Below are 16,624 nucleotides of genomic sequence, written 5' to 3' on the forward strand. Positions count from 1 at the left end.
CACTTGCTTGGATTCCTTCTACAAGCAATGCTCCTCCCTGGAGGAGAGACTGGATGATCAACTAGTGGTTGGCTGTGGTGTGGCAGGAGGTAGGTTATTGGACTAGAAGGATAACTAGTCAGCGCTGGTGTGGTGGCTCCTATGGGCTATGGAGCTGTTAGATGGGCAGATTGGGGAAGGGAGATGGGCTGAGGAGGGTGTTGCGTGGGCAGGCTTGGCTGATGCCTTCAGCACATTTCCTCTCCTCCTCCCCCTGATATAGGGCCGCCCTGGGGGAAGTGCAGAGAGCTGGAGCCCCCGAGGGACAGACACAGCTTGACAGACTGTATCTCCCTCTGACACAGGCCCCAGGGCTCTGTGAATTCACACTTGGGCGGCATTCGTCTAAGTCTCCGGGCAATAAAGGAATTTTGAATCTGACTCGGACATGGCGCGGGGAAGCTTAGACAGACACCAGGACGCTACCTGCTCCCTTCCCCTGTGCTTCGACCCCTTGATCAAGGGATGTGTGAGGTGCACAGACCTGCCTGGACACTCCGAGGAGGACACAAGTAAGAGAAGAGCCTCTGGGTTCCCTGGATGGGGATCAGGCACCCATTGGGAATCGGCCCCCTCTTGAAGGGAAAGATTCCAGGGACTGCAGGAATGAGAGAGAGAGAAGGTGGAGACGGGTTCAGGAAGGCAGGGGAACTTCATCCCAAGAGGTGTGGGGAAAAGAAAAACGGAGGAATGGGACAGTCACCGACAGCCAGGGAAGGGGAGGAGGGAGAGCCAGAAAGGTGAATATGACCCCAACAGCTAGGGAGAGAGAGAGATCTCAACCTACCCCAGAGATGGAAAAGACAGGCAATATGAAAGGTGCCCCATCCGTACTATGGGCCCCATCCTTTAGGAGAGAGAAGGTGGGGGACTTGGACTATTACTTCCCTGTGTAAGGGGGGCAGAATGGGCAGATGTTGGGAATTACAATTGGTGAGGGAGTTTGCCCCACATTTGATGAAAATATTGGGATTATCCATTGTGTTTTAACTCCCCAGCCCCTGAGCCCAAAGCTGAGACCATCCAAGGTACCATGGGCAGGATTGCTGTCCTCAAGTCTGCACAGTAGGTCCCCTCGGGCTGACCATTGCCTGTCTTGCTTTAATTCCCTCCACAGCATGCCACACCAGCGTAGCTCCCACCTCAACCCAAGCACCAGCGCCTGGCCCAGGTTTGATCTTTGGGATCCCTGCTTTAGTGGGGCTAGTTCTGGTCCTGGCTGCACTCTGTGGATTGCTGACCTGTAAAGTGAGGAGGAGGCGGCAGAGGAAGAGGAGGATCCCTGATGAAAAGCCCAAGGGTAGGTGTCTTTATTTCATAGATTTTAAGGGCAGAAAGGATCGTTGGATCAGCTAGTCTGACCTCCAGTATAACACAGGCCAGAGAATTTCACCCAGTGATTCCTTCATCAAGCCCCGCCCCATGGAGCTGAACCTGAACACATCTTTTGGATAGACATTCCGACTAAGTGATGGAGAATTTACCACATCCCTTGATAATCTGTTCCAATTACCCATCACTTAAAATGTTGTGCCTCATTTCCAGTTTGGACTCTGCTGACTTCAATTTCTAGCTACTCGCTCTTGTTATGCCTTTGCCTGCTAGATTAAAGAGCCCTCTAGCATCAGATACCTTCTTCCTCTGTAAGCACTTTCGGCCGTGATTAAATCACTCCTTAACCTTCTCTTCCGTAAACTAAATAGATTGAGTTCCTTTAGTCTTTGTAAGGCAAGGAGGCCTCTCTGGGTTCCAAGTGAGATGAGACAGGCCAAAATTCTGTCCCAGCTCTTCTCCAGAGGCCCCACTAGCTTCTGCAGAAGCTCTCAAGAAAAAAAAAATTAAGAGTGAAATTTTCCAAGTGGCCTCATCTCAGCTCCATTTGTGCACTTGAAGCTTTATGGACACAAACACTTCCCACCCTTCCACCCCCCACCACCCTCTTATTTTGAGCATATTCATCTGTACGCACAGGTGATAGATGCTCGCAGAGGTTGGTACATATGAGTACAATGCACAAAATGCATTTGCTTGCAGGCTAAAGAGCACAGCCATTTGGGGAAAAGTTCTTCAGTAATGCAGTAGGGCTCTATTGGAATTATTCTAAACCCTGCATCACTGAACAGAGAATGAAATCCTTTCTAGAGGCTTTTTTTTAACCTGCTTTATAGAATTTTGCTGCAGAGCTATAATGCTCTATTAGATTTTATACGTTGGTTCATAAAAACTATAGAGAAGTTACCATTTCCTATTCAATTCTGTGGATTTTCCCCCAAGCTAGAAATATACACCCAATTGTTCATGCTTGCAAAGTTGTGCTTTTAACCCTAAAATAATAATTAAATGGCAAAACAGTTCATTAACACAGATGGTGGCCTGGCTCATGCCATTCCAGAACATAGAGTTCAGCAAAACTTCTGGAAACCACAAAATATAGAGTTCAGGTAAATACCCACACCACCTTAATTCTGCCCCCTGGGAGCTGGCAATACCCACTGGGAATTATCTGCATGCAGAGGCAGATTTACAGTAAAACACAGGGTGCCCTGGCACGGGCCTCCCAAGGACAGGGGGCCCCAGGGCCAGGCAGCTGCGGGGCCAGAGGCTTGGTCCTACTGGCTCCTGGGGCTCCTGCTGCAGGCTCCCACCCACCGACAGCCAAGCTCCCTCCTCCCCCGCCTCCTTCCCCGAGCGTGCCGCGTTCCCGCCCCTCCCTGCGCTTCCCCCGCCGCCAGACAGTTGTTTGCTGGTGCTCAGGTCACTCTGGGAGGGAGGGGGAGGAGTGGGGCCACAGCATGCTCCAGGGAGGAAGCGGAGAAGAGGCAGGGGCGGGGCCTTGGGGAAGGGGGTGGAATTGGGTCAGGGCGGAGGGAAGCGCGGGGCCCCTGCAATCCTCCTACACGTACTCCCTGAGCCCCCTGCTGTGAGCCACTCAGGGCAGGAGGCTGGGAGCACCCCCATGACCCCAGCCCACACCCCCAGCCCTGACTCATGCACCCCCTCTCACCCCCCCAACCCCCTGCTCTCCCTGACTCCTGCACCCCCCCCCACATCTCCTCCTTACCCTGAGCACCAAACAGGAGCTCCTGCAGCCCCCCATACACATTCCCACCTGCACCCCTCACACCAAATAGGAGCTGCCCCAGGTAAGCTCTCCACACCCCAACCTCCTGCCCCAACCCTGAGCCCCCTCCTGCATCCTAACTCCTGGCCAGACCCTGCACCCTAACTCCCTCCCGGAGCCTGCACCTCCACCACTGACTCCTGCACCCCCTAACGCCCCCCAGCCACCTGCCCTCCCTGACTCCTGCATCCCCCTTACACACTTGCAGCCCTGACTTCTGCACACCCCCCCCCACATCCCCACCTGCACCCCTCGCACCAAACGGGAGCTGTCCCAGGTAAGCACTCCACATCCCAACCCCGTGTCCCAGCCATGAGCCCCCTCCCGCATCCTAACTCCTAGCCAGACCCTGCACCTCAACCCCCAACCTACTCCTGCACCCTAACTTCCTCCCAGACCCTGCACCCCCAGCCCTGAGCCCCCTCCTGCACCATAAGTCCTGGCCAGACCCCGCACCCCAACGCTTTTTTACATATTTTTTTTTTATAAAGTGCTCTTATTCAAAGCGGTTTACAATAGTTAGCTAACGGGACAAACAATATTTAGAAAGACTATTAAGGGGTCCGCCGAGACCCTCAGCGATTTTCAAGTGGTCTGTGGAAAAATAAGTTAGACTACAAAAACAATCAAAGTACCTCACTTTATTTTCATTTACTTCCTATTACTTATAGGAGGAGGAGGATGAAAAACAGAGGCGGGGAGTGGGGGGGCAGGAGATCAGAGAGAATATTCTTTTTCTTGTCTGGGTCCCAAGGAGGGGCCTCAAAAATGAAGCTGAGCACAGGGCCCCACTAACTCTAAATCCGCCACTGTCTGCATGCGCTCCAGCTGCATTCACTGTGGTAGTCAGAGCCATATTCAATGGTAGAGGAATACGTTGGAGCAGCTTGGAGGAGCTGTGATTGTGATATGAGGAGGTCTGGGTCTGAGTCCCCCCAGTGTGCGATCAAAGGAAAAGGTGCACGTGTGTACTTTGAGGGTCCTGTCAGGATCATTTCAGCACAGAATTACATCAGTCATGTCAGTAGCAGGACACCGGGCTCTTCTTGCCATGGGTATCATGGGTAGTGAGGTGGGATGTGAGAGCTGTTGGTGGATTTAATGATTGGTAGGGGAAAGTATAGGTTTGGTGGTTTCCTGTGTGCAGGTGTGAAGGGGTTGTAGAAGGGTATGGAGTGGTTATTATATTTTTCAAGTATAGTATTAGGTCAGGGGAGTAAGCTCCGTGTTGGAACATAGGGCAAGTGCAGGTAGCACCTATCCAGTACAGTAAAAAGACACAGCACAAATGTGTGTGTTATGGTTGTATTGGGGCACCACTCAAAGAGGGCGAAGATATGGGTGTTTACCTGAACTCTAGTTCCTGATTTTCTCAAGTCTGAGTTTTGTTGAACTCAGCATGCTGGAAGGGCATGAGCTATCACTGGGCAACCTGCACTCTGGGGCAATGTATTTTCCCCCTTTAATTTCCTAAATTTTTAAACAGAAAGAGAAATGTTTGTTGGTAGGAGTTAGTGGCCATTTAGACAGGTGTAGTTCTCACCTAGGTTTGCAGTTGATATGCTACTGTGGCAAGGTAATAATTAAAAGACCTAGCTTTTATATTGTGCAATTCATCAGTAGCTCTCAGAGAACTTTACATCATTATCCCCATTCTACAGATGGGAAACTGATTTGCCAGGATCATCCAGCAGGCCAGCGGCAGAGCTAGGAACAGTCTAAATACAGTGGTGTTTCCACTAGGCCAGTGGTTCTCAACCTTTTGGGGCTCAGGACTCATTTGTAAATGTTTATGTCCTGTTGCGGCCCAGTAAATAGTCTGGGGGTGGAAGCCCTGGGGTGGTCTTGGTTGGGTCCTGGCCCCCTGGTGGGTGGTAGCTCCTGTGCTGTGGCTGGCTGGACTTGGCTCTCCACTCCCAACATTGCAACCTCCAGGGTTGCAGCACTGCTCAGGTTTGACCCCGCCCCTCTGACTGGACCAAATTGGTGAGTGGAGTTCTGACCCGGCTCATGGGGTTGCAGTGCATCTCACTCAAATTTGGCCTATTGAGGCTCCCGTCATCATGACAGCTGGGCCAAACCTGAGTGGCCCTGGGACCCGTTAGGTTGTAGTGCCTGGAGCAGGGAGGTGAGCCCAGCCAGCCCTGTGGGATAGGAGCCACAGGGGCTGCCATGAGACCGACCCTTTGAAACATTCCCAATTTTGGAAAATCCTGCACTAGGCCACCTGGTTGCTATGCAGTTCCTCAGTGCTTCTTCCCCCTCGCACATTCTGTTCCAGTGGAATGGGGATAGCCTTTGCAATGTGTAGTTGCTAACCGCTGGTGAGAGAAATCTCATCCACGGTCTATGTCCCAAAACCTTGACAGTTTTACTATATGTTTGTTACAGTAACTAAGTGTGGGAGAGAAGACTGGTGTGCGTCTCCTTCTCCACCCCCAAATCTAGGATTGCCAGGCATCCGGTTTTTGACCAGAACACCCAGTCGAAAAGGGACCTTGGCGGTTCCGATCAGCACCGCTGACCAGGCCATTAAAAGTGCGGTCAGTGGTGCAGCGGGGCTAAGGCAGGCTTCTTGCCTGCCCTGGTTCTGCGCGGCTCCCGGAAATGACTGGCATGTCCCTGCGGCCCCTAAGCACAGGGGCGATCAGGGAAGATCCACACACTGCCCCTGCCCCAAGCACCAGCTCTGCAGTTCCCATTGGCCGGGAATTGTGTCCGATGGGAGCTGCGGGGGTGATGCCTGCGGGTATGGGCAGTGTTGCACTGCGCAGAGCTGCTTGGCCGCGCCTCTGCCTAGGGGCTGGACATGACGGCTGCTTTGGGGAGCAGTGCAGAGCCAGGGCAGACAGGGAGCCTGCCTTACCCCCGCTACGCCGCTGACTGGGAGCTGCCTGAGGTAAGCACCACCTGGCTGGAGCCCGCACCCCGAACCTCCTGCTCCAGGTTGGAACCCCCTCCTGCACCCTAACTCCCTCCCAGACCCTGCTCCCCCCTCCTCTCGCCCCCCCACCCCACATAGGGGTGATGTATATCTTAGCTAATTGTGTTCCGGATTTCAGATGTTTAAATCTGTTACCCTTCATCCCTCCCACCCCAGCTCGTGTGGAGGGACAGGTAGAGGGGCCCAGACACCCCACCAGGATCAGGGTCTCCAGATCCCAGGACCCACAGCAGGCAGGGAGCGGAGCAGGGCTCCCTCCGATCCCAGCACACATACAGAAGGGAAGCCCCCTTTCCCCAACTTCCTCCACTACTCCCGATTGCTCCTGTCTTCTCCCCTCCCCCATCACACATTCCCATTTATCCTCCTCCCCATAATATCTCACTGCAGACTCAAACCCCTCTGCCACCTATCACCACCTACTCTTCCACCGCTCCCCTCCCAGGAAGTATTTGCATTTATAATTTATTTGCTTTTCAAATATAGCTTCATCATCTCCTGAATATTCTGCTGTACTCAGATTACATTTCTCCAAAAACATAACAAAACTTGAGAGGCAGCTTTTCCCCAAATGTTTACAGTTCAGTCTCAGATTTCTGCCCAGGGTAGGTTTCAAACTTCAAAGTTGCAAGCTCAGAGAGTTGTCAAGTAGTCCATTCATCTTACTGAGATGTTCTCAGATAAAAGAGAATACTCAATGGGAATGAATACAGCCTGAAACAATAACTCGGAGACACGTGAACTGCTCCATGGCAGTAGGTGTTCCCTTCCCCCCATGCCAGGACTTTCTGATGTGCATCAAGCAGTGTGGTTTTGGTACATGCTCCGAGTATGCCTGTTCTAAGCTCCCCACATCCTAATTCACATGGGGGAGGAGGTAGGAAGAGGGGCTCAGACCCTCCAGCAGAGCCCCCCCCCAGTACCTGGCACACAACATGGGGAGTTAGATCGCCATAGATGGGCAGCCCCCACCCCTCCCAATCCTGGCACACAGCTCAGCTACCACGGGGGAGGAGGGGCAGGGAGCACCAGATCCCAGTTCACATGGGGGTAGGGAGAGGGGCTGAAACTCCCTCCCCTCTCAGATCATGGCGCACACACAAAGTAAGGAAGAATGTGGGGCTGACAGGAGCCCCTGCCCCTATGCTCCCCCAATCCCTATGCTGCTTACCCCCATGTCCTCTTCCCAGTGTCCCGCCCCCTAGCCTTTACCTCCCCTATCACTCATCCCCCTTCCCTCAATGCAGCCTCCAAACCCTCTCACCCCATTCACCGCGCTTCTCCACCCCCGAACATGCCCCTCCCTTGCCAGCAAGCATTCACATTCCCCCGAAATAAAAGAAAACCCGGACAGATTTTAGCAATTTGCCTCCCAACCTTTCCCAGATTTCTGCCCAAGGTAGGACAAATCTGACATGGGCTGGGTGGAGTGTCTGAAGAGCTCTTTGTTAGCTTGAAAGCTCATCTCCCTCATCAACAGAAGTTGGTCCAATCAAAATATTTCCTCACCCACCTTGTCTCACTAATGGGCTGGGAGGGTCACCTTCAAAGATTTTCTGCTTATCCCTTTGACTATCTAGGGAAAGTTTGAAGGCTATCAAACCTGAGAACCCAACTCCTCTGTCTGCGCATGCTCAGTGTAATCTATTACGATCAAGAACAAACACGGGAAGCTTGGGACAAGTCTAACGGGAAAAGCAAAATCTTTTTCAAACATTTTAATTTGACTTCTCTCAAAGGGCTAATGGGTGCCCCACGTGCTCCGTTGGGGTAACCCAAGCACAGGAGACCCTGGTGGGATGATGGGAGTCCTGGTTGGAGCTCTAGCCATCAGAAAAAAGTTGCCAGAATCTCTCAACTTTAAGAAAAGCTGTTTTTCTGGGGCTGCTTCTTGGGAACCTCTTGCTCAAATGGCTGTGAATTTGGATCACTAACAGAGCATTGTGCCCCCAGAAGTCACGCCAGATTTCAAGGCAATCTCATAACCATGTAGATTTTAGAGCACTTAGAAGAGTCGAGCTTTAAGCAGAAAGCTGGTCTTAACCTCAAGTATAACAGAGCTGTTGGGCTTCCCTCCCTTCCCTACCAGCCACAAAAGGGCCATGCTCCCTAATCAAAAGTCAGGCAGGGCCACTATTGGGTTGGGTGTGGCCATATCTCTTTTCCCTTGGGAGCTTGTGCCTCTGTGCTGACTCAACCCCACACTCTTTTCTCAGAAACTGTCATGCATAATTTCATGTCTCTCTGAGCACGTCAGAGGCTTCCGGGGAGGGGGTAAGATGTGCTGTTTTCCTGTTCTCTTCACCCTTCTGCTTCTAAGTTTCTGTGCAGCATGGGTGGGGGGAAAGAGGGGAAAATTCTCCCTGAATGTCACAGATAAGCCATCCCTGCATACTGACGCTGGCTGCATGACTGTGCTCCTCTCAGTATCAGTGGCAGCTAGGGTGAGAGATCATCAGGGGCCTTTCAGCTCCCAGGCAGAACGCTTAGTTAATTAATTAGAGTGAAGTTTGCTGCAATAAGTCACAATCATTAAAATACTAAGAATGCTACAGGTGAAAGAATCTATCCATGAACGAGTTTGGAAGTGACAAGATAAGCAAGTATGAGGCGTGGAGTAGTCTGATAGTTTAAACCAGGGATTGGCAACCTTTGGCACGCGGCGGGTTTGTTTACCTGACGCGTCCACAGGTTCGGCCGATCGCGGCTCCGACCGGCTGCGGTTCACCGTCCCAGGTCAATGGGGGCTGCGGGAAGCCGAATCTGCGGACGCGCCAGGTAAACAAACTGGCCCGGCCCGCCAGGGTGCTTACTCTGGCGGGCTGTGTGCCAAAGGTTGCCAAGCGCTAGTTTAAACATTCTCCATACTTCAGAAATTTCCTTAGCCCTGTTCCCAAAGCCTGACTGCCACAAACACAACGCTTCAGTATGCAATCTAGAAAGAAAGCTTCAAAAGACTTAAAATAGCAACAGGTACATATGTTTAAGTGTGTAAACGAGGGGGCCAGAGACGTGAGAGGCTGAAAAGGGTCATTTTAAAATTAAGTATAACTAGGGTTACCATTCGTCCGGATTCCCCCAGACATGTCCGGCTTTTTTGAGTTAAAAATAGCGTCCGGGGGGAATTTGTCAATGTCCGGACATCCCCTCCTTCCCCCCCATACAGAGCGTGCGCGCGGCTTACAGGGCAGCCGGGGCTCCGGCAGCCAGAGCCAGAGCCCTTCCTTCACTTCCCCCTCCTCTCTCCTGAAACTTGACACCACTTCCCTCCTCTCTCTCCCTCCCCCTCCCTCCCTGCATTCACAGATCGCCGGCCGTTCGCCTCGGCCTCAGGCCGTCTGGAGCTCCGACCCTGCTCCCCTCCCCCGCTGTCGAGCGCGCTGCTCTGCAGCACAGTAAGGGGGCCGGGGGCCAGAGAAGCGGCAGGGAGGTTCGGGGGGGGGGTCGTCAAGAGACAGGGAGCAGGGGGGAGGGTTGAATGGGTCAGGGAGTTCGGGGGGGGCTGTCTGGGGGTTAGGGGTGTAAGGTTTTGGGCAGTCAGGGTACAGGTGGGGGGGGTCTCAGGAGGGGGCAGTTAGGGGACAAGGAACAGGGAGGCTTAGGTAGGGGGTGGGGTTCTGGAGGGCAGTTAGGAGCAGGGGTCCCAGGAGGGGGCAGTCAGGGGACAAGGAGCGGAGGGGGGGGTCGGGAGTTCGGGGGGGGCTTTCTGTGAGGTGTGTGGAGAAGGTTTTGGGCAGTCAGGGTACGGGTAGGGGGTAGGGTCCTGGGGGGCAGTTAGGGAGAGGGGTCTTAGGAAGGGGCAGTTAGGGGATAAGGAACAGGGAGGCTTAGGTAGGGGGTGGGGTTCTGGAGGGCAGTTAGGAGCAGGGGTCCCAGGAGGGGGCAGTCAGGGGACAGGGAGCAGAGGGGTTTAGATGGGTCAGGAGTTCTGGGAGGGCTGTCAGGGGGTGGGGGAGTGGATAAGGGTTGGGGCAGTCAGGGGACAGGTAGGGGGTAGGGTCCTAGGGGGCCAGTTAGGATGTGGGGAAGGTCTCAGGAGGGGGCAGTCAGGGGACAAGAGGCAGGGAGGCTTAGGGAGGGGGTGGAGTCCTGGGGGGCAGTCAGGGGACAAGGAGTGGGGGGGAGGGTTGGGAGTTCTGAGGGGGCAGGAAGTGGGAGGGAGTGGAAGGGGCAGGGGCGGGGCTAGGACAGGGCGGGGCTAGGGCGGGGCTCCTCCCGTCCTCTTTTTTGATTGTTGAAATATGGTAACCCTATTATAACTTCAGTATCATTTCATGAAATGACTTGAAATGTGAGGGAGTTGGGGGGACACCCCCACCATCCTAACAGCAATCAGAAAAAGTGCTGCTGAAAATCTTTTTATTTTCCTAAACTAACATGGGGTGAAGATTGGGCTTGTAATGGAACTGAAACAGGGTCAGCTGCACTCCCTCATGGGCAGAGGCCACTCTGCAGCACCCTGCCGCTGTTCCCCCTGCTTCAGCGACCTCTTAAACACCACACACCTAGTTCAAAGGTAACTTAAAATATTCCCCTCCTGGTCCTTACACAGTCGGGCCTTCCAACCCCCAAGCTCAGTGTGTGTCTCTCTCCCTCCTTCCTGGAGCTGGGCCCCAGTTCAGAGTCTCTTCCAGTAGGAGTTTAGCCCTCTAGGTCCCAGCCCCTATTCATTATCTCTCTCCTTTTAGTTAGGGAGGACCCAGCCCTTTTTCCCAGAGCTGGGTCCCAGTTCAGTCACTATACCCAGGCTTTCTATGACTATAGCTCAGCCTTGTGTCAGGATCTTCTTCCTGCCTTAGCAGGCTACTCCCAGCCCTCCTAGCTGGGCCAACTCCCCCAGTGTTCGGGTCTTCCTTACAGCAACCTTGCTTGAATTTCCTCAGTCTCGTCCATGGCTTTCTTCCTGCTGCTCGTGGGTAGAATCATCTGATTCAACCCAGTTGTGTCTCTGAAGTAATCAGGATTGGCTAGCCCCAGGCTTCCCAGCCAAAGGGGTGAGCCACCCTGTTACAGGAACCCTGGCTGCTGTGGTGCAAATAGAAATAATTTCTTGCTGGTACTGCACTCATGGGAGGGACATGGGGGGGGGCATGTGACCTCCCCACATGACCCTCCATGTGACTCCTCTCTGCCCTGTCCACAGCCCGGGGCCCCCAAGCTCTCCCCGTCCCCTCTGATATCCCCCTTTGTATATACAAACATCAACATGCTTAACTACTCACTTTCCCCCACATACGTAGTATTCAGTTTGGGTTTATATGGAATATGGGAGTTGGGTGAGGAGCTATTTCAGCATATGTATGACTTATTAAAAGACAAATTTTAAGTAGAACTGTATCCTAAACTGCTTTATGGTATTGTACCCATAGATTGCATTTCAATGGGGGATTCAACTTCCTTTATGAGAACAGAACAGACTCCTGAAACTCTTACCACAAAAGTGGTCCATACTCATGCAAATAGTGGGATTGAGCAAATGATTAAGGGTTTTCAGGATTAGGTTCCAAATTTGTAAATTGTTCTGGATGAAACTGACAATGCCTGAGCTGTCAAATCAGAAGGAGCTTCATTTGAATAAAGGTCGGCAGATGTGTGAAAAGTCTTAGCTCCGTTGCGAAGATGAGGAACATATTTTCAGCAAAGTTCTTGGCAGATTCCTGAGGCAGCTGGTTTAAGGCCATCAGTGTCCGACATTATAATCTTCACTTATAGTTCTCTCATCTACAAAGCTAGAAAATGAGGCATGTGTTTTCTTTGTTTGCTGCTCCAGTTCCAGTTAACAAAATGTATGTTAGACTAGTTTGGCTGCAAAGAAGAAAAATTCTATGTGCACTGGGGACAACACCTGATTCCCATCAGGCTGCAGAACTGGGCTGACATCAGAATCCAAACATCCTCTGGTCAGTGCAAGCAGAGGCAGTCCTCTAATGATTTGGACTTGATGTGATGCAGTATGAATGTCATGGATAATTCAGACCAAGGGGGAGAAACAGAATCAAAAACATTGTTTAAATACCTTCTGTCCACCCCCCCACTCACACACACACCTCCCCTCTTGAGGACTCCTGACCAATATAACAGCCCAATAAATATGCTAACAAACTTAAACAAAGCCTTTGTTTAAGTTTGTTAGCATATGTATTGTGCTGTTAAAGCCATATAAAGAATTAATGCCCTCCCTAACCATGTTCTGCTCCTTTAAGGAGCAGAGCGCAGCCACCCCCCTGCAGAGGGAAAGGGGCTAGCTCCAAGTCTTTCCGGTACCCCATACCTGCTAAAAATTTCTTGCCAGTACTGCATACACCCTACTTGCACTCCTGCGCTGAGACCTTAACTACAGAGGCAGCTGCCTCTCCATCACCTGTAGATGGGAGGGGATTGTGCATGAGAGGGGCTTGCCAGCTAGAGAAGTGGACACTGAAGGGGTGGTGGCATCTGCATGGGAGGCATTGGCAGCTCTCTTACGGTATGTCTACACTGCAATTAAAAACCCATGGCTGGCCCATGCCAACTGACTCAGGCTCAGGCTAAGAGGCTGTTTAATTGTAGCTTAGCAGGAGCTCTGGGACTCTCCCACCTCATTGGGTCCTAGAGCCCAGGCCTCTGCCTGAGCTCGAATGTCTAAACCACAACTGAATAGTCTCTGAGCCCCAGTCAGCTGGCATGGGCCAGCCGTGAGTTTTTAATTACAGTGTAGACATACCCATGAGGGCTTGTCTGCACTGGAGAGATCAGTCAGTGGTAAAGCAATTGATTGTCCCACCACCATGTTAGTGTGAGTGTCCACACTTAGGCTAGCTTAAACTGGTTTAGGTGAGGCGGTTTGACAGATGACGGCTCCCTTAGTGTGTTGACTGATGGTCCCCTTTTACACCCCACTAGCCATGTCTCCTTCATCCAAAACCCCCATAATAGGAGGGGATCACACATAGCTCGCATAGGCCAAGCTCATTTCACCCACCATCCCTCCATTCCTTCCACAAGCTCCCAGTGGGCCACCTTCCCATCCCTCTCTATTTCAGGAACTCCCTGCAACTGCCCTTAATCTCCCCCCTGCTAGCATCCTCCAGTCTCCCCCCATCACCAGGGGTTCTGTGTGCCCCCATGACCCCTTTTCCCTCCCTCCAAAAGTCCCCCATTCTCTCTTCCATGCCAGGGGTTCTGTTCCCCCCTACTTTCCCCTCCCCTCACAGCAAGGTCCCATGCCAGGGGCTCTGTGTGTCTTCCCTCTCCTCTCCCTCCAAAAAGCACCTGTCTTCCCTCCCCCGCCCATTGGAAGGGAGGGTTGGACAGCCCTCTCTCCCTCAGCTGGAGTAGGTTTTGAGGAGGCAGGACTTTAGGAAGGAGGAAGGAAGGGATGAAGAAAGCCTCCTTCTCTCTCCTCTCCCTCTGGCTGCCCCTGCTGGCTGCCTGTTCACCCCGCAGGGAGAGCAATTATTTCTCTTCTGTATTCAGGGTGTCAAGATGTTATATGCTGATGGGAGGGTGAGCAGGGGTATTGTCATGCTGCAAGATGGTAGTGGGTGCTACCCCCAGGTGATAGACGCTCCAAGTGTTCCCCATTGTCCCTCTGTAGATGTTCTGATCATCCCCAGAATCAACAGAGGTCTGGCCATTGAGGCCAGGAACATTCCCCGAAATGCTGGCCTGGATCAGAGGTGGTGTTCAAAAGTTATTGTGTTACAGATAAACAAACCAAGAAATGCTGTTGAGTGTAAGGCCTTGCAATCTCAGCCAACTACCCTTCCCCAGAAATGTCCTCCACCCACTTTACTCCATTCTCCTCCCACCCCCAAAAGACACCCTCCCTGCTCTGCAGAGCCTCACCCAGCAACCCAGAGAATGCAATCTCTGTCCCCGCATAGTGCCCCATGGTGTCCCTCCGATGCGCTCCCCACACCCTGCAGTGATGCCCCAGAGGTTTGCAGCCAGCAGAAGAAGCAGAGCTAGTAACTAGGGCCAGGGCTTTCTCTACACTAGAGAAGGCAGCATTGCAGTCGATTGTTCCACTGCTCACAGAGCGCCAGCTGTGCCAGTGTGATGCATGCGTACAATTCAGGCTAGCCCAGGTCTTACCCCCACAACATCTGGGGGTAAGTTACCTCAAGTTCTGCCTCCTTAGCAATCATCTGACTCTCTTTTGAGCATGGATGCGAGGTGTTCTTCTGCAGGTTGGGAGGGAAACTGTCAGTGTAACCTGGCTAATGCAGACATGGTCTCTGGAAGGTGGGATGGGGAAGAAAGGCAGAACTCCTCCTTGTCACACCTTTCCCACTTGTCACTGGAAGCACAAGAATAGTTTGGCAGCTGGGATGAAGGTTGAGGGCCTTGTCCTGAGGTGGGGAGGGGATCTGACAGCTGAATGGTTGTTGGAGCTGCCCACTGACAATAGAGGGAGTGCCCACTGGTGACATTCACTGGCCCTTTACCCCCCCCCTTCACTGTAGCACCCCACCTCCATCTTGCATGTGCTCCTGCAGGAGGTTGTCATGGAGGGTAGCTCAGCCCTGAACTATACAGCCCACCGTGGCTTGTGCATTATTAATCAGGTTTTTTCCCCTTGTAGAAAGCCTGGACAGTGTCATTTCCTGTGAAAGCCAGGCCTGTAAGGGACCAAAACTGCCAGAAGAAGATGATCTCGTACTGGCCACATGCCCACACGTGAATGGCGCCCTGAAGCATGCTGGGCCAACAGGAAGAGGAGATTTCTCAAAGAGGAAGCCAGTCTTCCAAGGTGGGGCAGGAAGTGATGTCATTAAGCTCTCTGTTCTCTCCGCCGGCAACGAAGAACGTGACCATGGCTTTCCCCTACCAGCAACAGAGCTGGGGGCCACTGTCTTGGTGACCACAAAGACCATTCAGAATAACTGCACCACTGAGGAGAGACCATGACAGCAGGCAAAATAGGGCTGGCTCTAGCTGGTTGCCCCCTGAAAGTGACAAAAATCCCTTCATTTGGGTGGATAAGCTGTTGCATGGAAATGACTTGAATCAGAACGAGACTTTTGCCTTAAATGAGGTCAGCCTCCTATGCCTTTTATGTAACCCTTCTGCCAGGCCGAGTTGATAGCAGCAAGGGCCGGGTTCAGTACATAGGGGTCCCCTCCCAACAACGTAACACAAAACCAGCTCGAGCCCCCACCCAGTGACCTGGGAAAATCTTACACCCGCCCCTGGGTGCCTCGAAGAGACAATACTTCCCCTCTCGCAAGCACTGTCTCAGTGTAGCAGAAAATGTTTAATAACCTGAGGCAAGCGACATAGCATTGAATTGGGAAAACACCACAACTAGAGTTCATAGACCAAATCATGAGCGAAGACCCACCCCAGCAAATTGGGCCATGTCCTTTCCCGTTGGTTCTTGAAACCAGCAACCCAAAAATCACCCAAAGTCCCAAAAGTCCAACACCCCCCAAAGTCTCTGTCCCTGGTCAGTGCAGCCCCAGAGTTCAAAGGGGGGCATGCAGGGTGTTAAGGGGCACCTTACGTGATCCAAGGCCGACCGGCCGCCTCTCCATGGGGTTCCACCGCAGCCTTCTCCACAAGCCGCTCCACTCCACCAGCCGTCCCGTGAGCCGCTCCTGCCGTCCCACGAACTGCTCTGCTCCGCTCGCCGTTCCTTGGGTCGCTCCAACCGTCCCCGCAAGGCTCCGCTCTGCTAGCTGCTCCTCCAGCCATCCCTGCAAACTGCTCCGCCAACCGCTTAGCAATATAGCTTCAGGCTCCCCCACTAGTTAACACAGCACTGAGTGATCTCAGCTCTTAGTAACTTTAGCTCTTTTGTGATTTTAGCTAGTAGTAGGGGAGCCCCAGTGCTGGTGCACTATTGGCCCAAAGTAAATATGCTCAGCAGCCTGTAACTAGACTCCTAATGGAATCAAAGTTAGCTCTGACATTCAACAGTGGAGAGAGGAAGAGGTGCAATTGGTGTTTCAGGCTCACAAAAGGTGCCCACACCACCAAGTACAAATACCTGCCCCCAGCCTCTCTCAATTCACTAGGTTTTGTAACCCATACCCCTTGTCAAGTGAGTGCTACTTAGTTAATGGTGAGTCCGTCTGTCATACAACAGTTCCACTGGCCTTGATTCACAGAATCAGGGTAACAAAACTTTATTCTTCCTGCCCCAATAACAGAGAAACTGGGGATCCCACACCAGCCAAAGTAACCACTTTCAGTTGCTGTTGTCTCATGCCAGGCAGGTGGGTGTCGCCTATGCAAACAAGATCAGCCCCTGAAGTTCTTTTCCACACTTGCCATAATTTACCCCAGATGTCAGGGTAGAGGTCATCCTGACTCTGCTTACATTTATATTTCCCCTTTCACATGGTGGTTGAAGTCAGGAAGTCCCAGTTACTCCCCTAACCAGTGGTGGTTACTTGAGTCAATTGTATTGTCCCTGGTCCGTGAGCTCTGTAGCTAGAGAAGCTAGAAGAGAGATGGCACGTGAGGAAAAGTGATTGTTCAGAGCCAACATACCAATTGCATGATTGCTGCACCGCTAGGCACTGGCGAACTAG

The 16,624-nt window shown here is 52.4% G+C and overlaps 1 protein-coding gene across 1 annotated transcript; it reads left to right on the forward strand.

Annotated features, from left to right (window-relative positions):
- Nucleotides 1-427: 427 nt before the first annotated feature.
- TNFRSF13C (TNF receptor superfamily member 13C) lies at nt 428-14,996 on the forward strand. The gene is made up of 3 exons (XM_054037251.1): nt 428-551; nt 1,157-1,339; nt 14,671-14,996. Exons 1-3 carry the CDS (start codon nt 428-430, stop codon nt 14,994-14,996), a joined length of 633 nt encoding a protein of 210 aa, XP_053893226.1.
- The last annotated feature ends 1,628 nt before the right edge of the window (nt 14,997-16,624 follow it).

This window comes from Malaclemys terrapin, chromosome 1, assembly GCF_027887155.1.
Source record: "Malaclemys terrapin pileata isolate rMalTer1 chromosome 1, rMalTer1.hap1, whole genome shotgun sequence".
Classification (NCBI taxonomy): Eukaryota; Metazoa; Chordata; order Testudines; family Emydidae; genus Malaclemys; species Malaclemys terrapin.

Coding starts and splice junctions, on each gene's coding strand:
- TNFRSF13C (XM_054037251.1), top strand. CDS start 428: ATGGCGCGGGGAAGCTTAGACAGACACCAGGACGCTACCTGCTCCCTT. Junction 552..1,156: donor ACACTCCGAGGAGGACACAA/GTAAGAGAAGAG, acceptor TTCCCTCCACAG/CATGCCACACCAGCGTAGCT. Junction 1,340..14,670: donor CCCTGATGAAAAGCCCAAGG/GTAGGTGTCTTT, acceptor TTCCCCTTGTAG/AAAGCCTGGACAGTGTCATT.